Source organism: Hippocampus comes, unplaced genomic scaffold, assembly GCF_001891065.2.
Source record: "Hippocampus comes isolate QL1 unplaced genomic scaffold, H_comes_QL1_v1.1 scaffold335, whole genome shotgun sequence".
NCBI lineage: Eukaryota > Metazoa > Chordata > Actinopteri > Syngnathiformes > Syngnathidae > Hippocampus > Hippocampus comes.
The window spans coordinates 144,327-153,033 of record NW_017805823.1 but is presented as its reverse complement, the minus strand read 5'-3'; the positions used below and the strand labels follow the sequence as shown (position 1 = coordinate 153,033).

Here is an 8,707-nt window from a genome sequence, read left to right as displayed (position 1 = left end):
GGATATGCTTGGAAATGAAAGCGGTGTGGGATGTTGACACGAGTTTCATCATAAATAAGCATTTTAATGAACAGTGTGATTGAAATCACGTGTAAGACATCCTTTTATTCATCAACACTTTTGTATTAGAGATTGTCATTTACAGATGTTTTCAAAATGTCTGGTTTTCACATTGTTTTTAATCTGATGCCATATGTAGGCAGATGCCCGATAAAAGAAATGCCCACAGCTGCATGCAAGGGGCATCCTGCACCTTCCCCGGCATTGTTTCTTTTTCCATGTCTTTCCCTTCAAGTGCTCGGCTAAGAGTCTAGCTCCGGTGAAGGTGTTGCCGCAGTTGACGCAGATATAATTCTTGGCCTCGGCATGCTGCACACAGTGCCGCAGGAGGTGCAGCCGGTGCTTGAAGGCCCGGCCGCACTGGCACCGGTGCGAGCGGCTCCCTCGGTGGAGGTAGCGATGGCTAATGGCTAGATAGGGCTGCCGAAGGATGGTGCCGCACTGTCGGCAGGTGCGCAGCATCCTGGAACACCGGCGAGTGTTTGTGCGCTTTGTCGAGGCCAACTCCTGGCTTTGATTTTCCAACAAGGCCAGAATTGTGGGTAGTGGAGCTGAGCATGATGGGTCAGGGTGGCTTGTCTCAACCTCATCAGAAAAAGAATATGTGTGGTCCGCAGGGAGCTGTCCATGTCCAATGATGTGTTTGGTGTTGACGACGACCTTGGGAGTCGTCTTTGTGACCACATTCATCGACACCTCATTGTCCGTCAAGCCCAACGGTTTGTTGATGATGCACAACTTGGTGCTGACCACCGACGTGTGAACTCTGGTGACATGGGCCAACAAGAACTTTTCATTGACAAAGAAGGATTTGCATATGGCACACGCTTTGGGCATGGATTCAGAGCAGAAGCAGATCAAGCACAAGCGGCCTCGGTTGGGAGGCTGGTGCTGATGGTGCGCGTCCCAGTTACTGAACACCTGGCCGCAGACGTCACATGAGTACAAGAAAGTGCGGTGCTCCTTGAGAGCCGCCTCGTTAGGAAAGAACATCTCGCAGCGAAAGCATTGAAATGTTTTGCCCAACAGGCTGGTGCAGTGACGCAGATGCAGCTTAATGGACCTGAAGGGGCCTCGGCCACATTCTTTGCAAATGGAGTCCTTGATAGCAGGGAGGCTGGACTTGCCTCTACTGGCATGGTCTGCAAAATCAGCGGACTCCGTCGAGCTCGAGTTTGTGTCCTCATCTGATTCTGCATCACTGAGATCACCTTGAGCTGCTTTGAAATCAAAGTCAATATCATCACCAGTGGCACTGCTTGTTGACTCATCTGTGCTCACGTCATCAGAGTCGAGGGGTCTTCCCGGTTTGTAGTCTGCGCAGTTTCCAGACTTCTCCAGGCTCGTCGCTGGCTCCATGTCTGACGCTAGGTCACTCCTTTCGTCCATTGAGCCCGAGCAGTGCTCTTCCGCATGTTTGTTAAGCTCCCACACGTTACTAAAAGACTGAGAGCACTTCCAGCACACCGGCGGACAGTGTGCATTGTCCAAGTGTAAGGACAGCGTTGACAAATGTCGGAAGGTGATGTTGCAGATGTGGCAGGTGGCTGTAATGTTGTGGCTGGTGTAGTGGGACATCAAGCTGCTCATTCTGCACAAACATTGACCGCACTCTCACCATTTCGCTTGCCACCGACGGGAATCCTCCTGTGCTTGTGTGACCTCATTGTGTGACATTCATCACAGCTCGGGCCCTCAGATAAGCGACCTATGAAAAGTCTGAAAGCAAAGCATCGTGTTAACATTTTTCAACTGTCATGACAGATGCAACAGTGGAAACGCTTGATTTCAAACGCCAATTAGGAATTATTCCAAGATTTGCCAACGAAAATGGTAAAACGGGACCCTTGTATTTCTAGATGATGTGACTGCTGACAAAAAGCAGCCTGATTAATTTCATTTAGCAGGAACTGAAAACAGTTGCAGTCGATGCCTGGAAGAATCCAGCATCTGGGGATGTCTATGCATTCAAGATTTCAGGCTGAAATTGACAGCAAAGATCATGTTGAATAGCACACACTGTATGTGAGGGGGTGCATTCATAGGTGTGCACTTGTATTGTTTACAATTTTGGATTATGTGATTCTTGTACATGTCTGGAATTAAATAAAGAAGGTCTTTATTGATATTATGATAATAAGCCTTAATTTTGACAACTAAAGCTTCACCTGTAAATAAACAGACGGTCAGGTAGTTCTGCGCAGTTTCATTGGTATTCTAACTGATAAATTAGCACAACCAAGACTTAAAACGTGACACGCTAATTTGTAACATGGTGAAATATAATTAACAGCTAACATAAAACCCTCCTGAATACAAAGCTGTTGGTTGATTCGAATGATTCCATTCTAATTGTAAATTAACTCACAGTTAGCTAAATGACTTGTATCGGGGGATTTACAGTCAGGAGTAAAAGGGCGCCTATGTAGGTTTGTGTCCAGGGCAAAGCAAATATCAACTGGGCGTGCTTCTAAGACGCTGAGCCATATTATGAAAGAAAGAAAACCCCTTACGTTGATACATTTGAAGACACTGCGATGTTGACGATGGACGCCGCTCTTCAAACCGGAAGAATAACCCAGTCGTTTCCCATTCCCAGAATGCACCGCGGCGGTCCAAATTTACAAACGAACGAGTTGTTTTACGTGAAGTTATCAAAAGGAATTTAACCATAAAAAAACATACGCATAAAAAATTTCAATAAAACAAAATTATATTCCTGTTGTTCATATAATATGTGATTCAAGTTCCTTCAATACGTTAAAATAAGCAATGATCGATGATGTCGGAACAACTGATGTTCCAATATGTTTCACAACGTCAACATTTAGTAGACACATGTACGCTTGATGTGTAACTCCAGTGGCGCTTCATCGTGAAAGCTACTAAAGGACATTTTAGCCCGAAAACGGTTAACGTTTAAATTAATCGGAGTGTCACAAATACTAAGCGTGCCTTTATGTTTATTGTTTGGAAATGCTTTTTTTATGTCATCATAAAATCTTTCGCAAGAGTTTTGGTTATTCATATGTTTGGCGAGACTACGTTTATTATTGTAGATACATATAAGGGACACAGAAAGTTGTCTTGATCTCGCTTCTAGGTGTAAATTAGGTGGCGCTAGCTAGCTGTCTGGGAAATTGCTTATTACGAGTAACTGCTTACTGAATTGATTACCAGTCAGTGTGTGGCAAACATGTCAGAATCAGGCCACAGTCAGCCTGGCATATATGGACCGGGGCGTAGGAGAAGGCGACGTCGTGGTGAGCGGGACATTGGACCTCCAGGCCAGAACCTGTCCGGTCCCAGTCGGGATCGAGAATACCAACCGCGGGAACGAAGGGTAACGCTTAACGGTAACACCAGTTATTCAGACGTCCTCCGTGTGACTCATTTGGTTGTTGTTGTTTTCAGGACGGAAGTGAGGAACCACAAGGTCCTCTGATCCAGAAGACTCCCATCATTCTGGCAAAGCCCCCCGGGGAGAGGGTATTCTATTTATTCACAAATGAACCTCTTTATCAAACAACTACCTGTACACTAACCTATACCATTAGTAATTCCCAACCACTTTGCTGTCTGAGGTCATCTGGTGCTGCGGGAGATTATTCAATTACACTTAAGTAGTCCAAAAAGAATTTTTGATGATGACATTTCATATGCAGTATCGATTTCATCTATTTACAAGAACGTTGTTTAGTGATAGGCAGAACCACTCTTCACTCTTTCAATAGATGGCAGAAGGTCCAATTAACCTTCCTGTTAAATGTATTGATGGATGTTGACTGCAAAAGATGCATTTGGATCATCTAAATTGGTGATGCAATTCGTGAATGGATAAAAATGAGATTTGGAATTGTTATAATCACAATTTAGCAAGCCTTCTTGTGGCGACTTATCCCTACGCCACTGCACAAATTAGTCTGTTGCGTGACATTCATAACCTCTCAATGTTTATGTCAAACAAGATCGCGTTTGAAATGGTCAGTGCTAGAAATACACTTATCTTTCATCTTTTCACTGATTTGTTTCCTTTTTGGACATTTTTGAAGGCCAAGCCATTACAGAGTACGGTTGTCAGCGCTGCTCCAGTTCTTGACAAGCCGATCATGCTCATGAAGGCTCGGGACGACACGGTGAAACCGACCACTCCTCCAGAAGCGACATCTCAGTCTACCGGTGCCGGGCCCTCCAAAGTGGAGAGGGAAGGCCAACGACCCACCCAGCCCGTCTACCAGATCCAGAACCGAGGAATGGGTGCCTCTGCAACAAGCAGCGCTGTGGATCGTGAGTTACCATTGATTTCCATTTTAAAAGCGCAGAGAAGATTCACAGATTAATTCAAAATATAATGATCTGATTGCAGCCTTGGTCGGCCAATCTAAACTCATCCCGCCAGAGAAGATGAAGCACAGCATCAAGCTGGTGGATGAGCAGTTGAACTGGTGTGACAGTGCCATGGAGGTGAAATCATCAGCACATAGACTTTCCTTTCATGCCCAAGCATTCAGGAATTTATATGTTGTATTATGATGTGCAGTACCTGCGGGACCAAACTGATATGCTGGTGGTGGGAGTCATTGGCCTGCAGGGAACTGGGAAATCAACTGTCATGTCTTTGCTGTCAGCCAACACCCCTGAAGAAGACCAAAGGTAAAGAAAAGCAACAAGCATATATGTGATCTGTTTGTTGATAGCCCTGTGTTTACCATGTATAATAAATACATTTTCAACTAGAATTTGATTGAATGTTAAGTGGGCAGTAATGAATAATCCTTTTTGTATATTGAGGGAGAATGTCAGAAAACTGGAAATTCTTGTATCTTTTTCTTAAATTTATCTATGCCTCCGTTCCACTTTTGGAATGATGGCGCACTCTTACAACACACGCTGGCGTTGTGGTTAAACCTACCTGCTCTTGTCCAGTACACACCAAGAGCTCCTTTTTATATTAGTGCATTCATGCAACATTTGAAACCTGCATGCTTGTGTTACTGGGCGTGAGTCTCCTAAAATGTATACAAAGGAATCCAGCTACTTTCCCAGGCGAAAACGGTGGCGCAACGGTTTCAAACTGCCCTCATCATACCACCACTGGATTAAACATGTTCCCACGCAGCACCCTTCAATGGTCATTCAAGTGTAAAGGAGAGAGAAAGAAGGCGAGATGTTGGCAATGTAGTTTGCGGTTAAAAAAAAAAATCCCCCAAAAACAATTACAACATGCACATTTGCAATTGGTCAAAAATTTGCAATGATTTGTTCAGGGTGACCCTGAAGTCTGGATACGTAGGCAAAAATGCACATTTTCAACAGTATTTTGATCTATCTGATATGATTTCCAAAATTTGTGATGTTAGGTTGATGCGCTTTGCAAGATTGACATGAATTAAGAGTCTATACGGCCATCTATTGTGTCCAAATTTTAGGGACCTGCTCTTTCTTGGGGAGTCAAAGTCGGCTTCCTCTGACATTTCAAAAATATGCTTCTTATTTTGTTTAAATGAAGACCTATTGTCCTAAGGTGTGAATGTGAGTGGTCATTTGTTATTCCCCGCATGTGACTGCTGAACAGTAGGTGGTGTACACTGCCGGTAGCACAAAGTCAGCTGGGATCCACTAATGAGGACAAGGGCTATAGAAAATGCATGGATGATGTTTTTTTTAGGTTTTACACCCTCAAAATATTTTCAGTGGATGTGAAGCTCATCGAAAGAACATGAATGTTTGAGAAGAACCTGGTCGTTGGTGTGCACAGGGGTTACGCATTCAGAACGCAGACTCAAGAGATGAAGGAGCGAGGTGGAAACCAGAGCACAGGAATTGACTTCTTCATCACGCAGGAGAGGATCATCTTCTTGGACACCCAGGTGGGGATTCAAAATAATGGAAGTACAGTGGAACTTTGGAGTGTGAAACAAAGTTACCAGCTCTGTAATCAAACACCACAAAATCGAATACAATGACTCGGCTTTTGATGTGACCGTGTTGCTTTTTAACCATTTTAATAGCTATCATTTAAGTGTAAAAACAAATTTGTGTGACTTGTCTGTGAAATAGAATGTCAGATATTTTTTTTTACCTCACAATTTGAAATACAGAAGAAATTCACTTCAAATAAAAGACAATGAAAGAGCCCTGAGTAACAAACTAAAGTTAATCAATAAAATTGATTCATCGCTCATCCTTACAGAGAATATTAAAAATTTCGATTAAAAAAAAAAAAAAAGACATTCCCATAACTCTGACATGAGGTGGGAAGTGGTGGAAACACATCTCATGTTGTGCGTGCGTTCAATTTTTCCTCATATTATTGATGTCAACTTCTGAGCCATTTTGGTGTGACAGGCATTGAAAAAGTGTGTTTTGTTCCACCCAGCCAATGCTCAGCCCCTCTATTCTGGACCACCTCATCAACAATGATCGCAAGTTGCCCCCGGAATACAATCTCCCTTACACCTATGTAGAGATGCAGGTTAGAGGCCGCCCTGTGCTAAAAATATTGTCTGTACCTGGAGACAATGAGGCAGTTCTGAATTAACTTCCGCCCGTTAACCTCTGTACAGTCTCTTCAGATTGCCTCCTTCCTGTTTACAGTGTGCCATGTGGTCATTGTGGTTCAAGATTGGTTCACTGACTTAAACCTCTACAGGTGGGTACTTGTTGATTTAAGACCTCTCGGCGTTGAAAATGAAAATAAACTGGATAGTGACACAGGGAGACAATAACAAAAACCTTACCCGGTCCTCCCTCAGGAATGTTGGGCATTTCTTCTTATATCGTGAGAGGATATTTGTCTTCTGCTCTTTCATAAGATCAGTAATGTCGTTCTCACCGTTGGTCTCAAGGAAGACACACGTGGACAAATCCAAGCTTGTTGAGAACAATTTGCACTGCATCTACAGACTGGTGCGATCAGTCAGTTGCCTCGATTGTCCAGAAAAGGATTTACGTGGTGGGAGATTATGTTGAGTGTTTTACTTGATTGTGTCTTATTGAAGCATGAGTCAAGCAACAACAAGCTGGTTGAAGCTTGAACTTGAGTGCTAAAAATCAGAAAATATGCCTCGCCTTCAGTGAGGACTGCCTCAATCGGCTGACTATCTGCGATAACTAACACTATCACGTAACTATTGTGTCAGCCGAATTTGATCTCTGAACAGTTAAAGAAACAGTCCCAATGCTAATATAATTTAGTTACGTTACATCGGCCAGCAATCCTGATTCTGAAGGGTGATATCACGCAGAGGCTGCAGTCTGTTCGGACAAAAGGTGCTATATGAATATGACGCGTATTTGAAGCAGTGCAGCCCAAGGAAATGCCACAAAATGAATACAATGTTGGGTAGTTTTTATGCCAGCAGGGAAGGCCTGGCACAGATTTTTCACCACTGGTAAAAATCTAAGCATACAGTGATGATTTTTTTTTTTTCGGGGGGCTTGGGGGGGGGTGTTAGGTTTCTTCAAACGGCTGAAATGCTGAAACCTTCCACGCCGTCTGCAAGCCACGACAGTACGGGCTCGTCTGGTAGTGAGGACGGCGCAGAGTACTATCCGCACATAGGTGGGACTTCTTCTCTCACTCATCCACCAACCTTTTTAATGACTTGTAGTAATAAAAATAATAATAATGATCATAATAAACTCCTCTCCTGCTTCCAGTTTTCCTCCAGAATAAGAGCAGGCGTGAGGACTTCTGCCCAAGGAATCTGAAAGACATGCATATGGTGGTGGACAAATTAATGGCCCACTCTCACCTCAAATACAAAGGTCTGTTGTTCTTCTCATTTCACATTACCGTGCCCTGTTAAAGCTGCCCTTATTGTTAGTACTATTAAAGTGGAATGAAAGCAAAATGCATGCCCGAATTACTTAAAGGTTTTGCAAGATTTACAAAAGATTTTGCAGATTCAACATAAAGAGTTTCCACTGCATTACCAAACAAATGACACATGAAGATTCACGTAATGGTATGTTTTTAGGTTCAGTGTCCATGCTGGACTGCAATATTTTCCCTGGTCTTGGCCAGAACTATATGACAACTGAAGTCAACATGTTCCTGCTCCCCATGCAGGACATTGACAGCGAGGATAATCTCACTAAAGCCGGTCAGACAGACAAAAGCCGTCAACTTTAAAAACTCAGCTTTTTGTGCGTTGAACTCACCGGTGTACTTTGTTTAGGATCCACAATGACGTATCCCCTCTTCTCCTTGCTCCCGGGTTACAAGGGACACCCTTCCTTCTCCACCATGATCTCCAAGCTGCGCAGCCAAATACTGGCCATGCCCCGGTGTCAGCTGTCACACACCATCCTCACTGAAAAGAACTGGTATGTCAACACTGCTGCATGTAATGTGGGCAATTGGTGATGTATATATGTATATACTGCTCAAAAAAATAAAGGGAAACACTTTGAATTTAATTGCGCTGTTTCAGTGTTCCCTTTATTTTTTTGAGCTGTGCGTGTGTGCGTGTGTGTGTGTGTGTGTGTGTGTGGTGTGTATCACACCTAGTGACAATTTGGTGTGTTTAAAGTTTAATAATTTAAGATAATAATAACAACCCTGCCCAATTTCTTGGATTTGTTTATAGGGCACAAAATACTGTTGTAAGCACATTTTTCCTGACAGGCAAATATCACCAAC

At 43.4% G+C, this 8,707-nt stretch overlaps 2 protein-coding genes across 2 annotated transcripts in view; one reads left to right on the top strand and one right to left on the bottom strand.

Annotated features, from left to right (window-relative positions):
- Positions 1-43: 43 nt before the first annotated feature.
- Positions 44-2,706, bottom strand: LOC109525623 (zinc finger protein 836). The gene is made up of 2 exons (XM_019886251.1): positions 2,574-2,706; positions 44-1,779 (listed from the first exon to the last, which is right to left on the bottom strand). The coding sequence occupies exon 2, from the start codon at positions 1,648-1,650 to the stop codon at positions 136-138; it is 1,515 nt and encodes a 504-aa protein (XP_019741810.1). The 5' UTR covers positions 1,651-1,779; positions 2,574-2,706; the 3' UTR covers positions 44-135.
- A 173-nt stretch (positions 2,707-2,879) lies between these two features.
- The window catches only part of smg9 (SMG9 nonsense mediated mRNA decay factor), a 6,774-nt gene continuing 946 nt past the window's right edge, over positions 2,880-8,707 (top strand). The window contains exons 1-12 of the mRNA XM_019886250.1: positions 2,880-3,403; positions 3,475-3,549; positions 4,113-4,347; positions 4,427-4,524; positions 4,601-4,713; positions 5,819-5,930; positions 6,440-6,535; positions 6,627-6,712; positions 7,518-7,624; positions 7,723-7,830; positions 8,043-8,168; positions 8,244-8,391. Coding sequence (XP_019741809.1) covers positions 3,257-3,403; positions 3,475-3,549; positions 4,113-4,347; positions 4,427-4,524; positions 4,601-4,713; positions 5,819-5,930; positions 6,440-6,535; positions 6,627-6,712; positions 7,518-7,624; positions 7,723-7,830; positions 8,043-8,168; positions 8,244-8,391 — 1,451 coding nt within the window. The 5' untranslated portion in view covers positions 2,880-3,256. The remainder of the gene's footprint in view (positions 3,404-3,474; positions 3,550-4,112; positions 4,348-4,426; positions 4,525-4,600; positions 4,714-5,818; positions 5,931-6,439; positions 6,536-6,626; positions 6,713-7,517; positions 7,625-7,722; positions 7,831-8,042; positions 8,169-8,243; positions 8,392-8,707) is intronic.

Excerpts from the sequence above, each read along its gene's own strand:
- LOC109525623 (XM_019886251.1), bottom strand. The coding sequence starts at position 1,650 with ATGAGCAGCTTGATGTCCCACTACACCAGCCACAACATTACAGCCACC.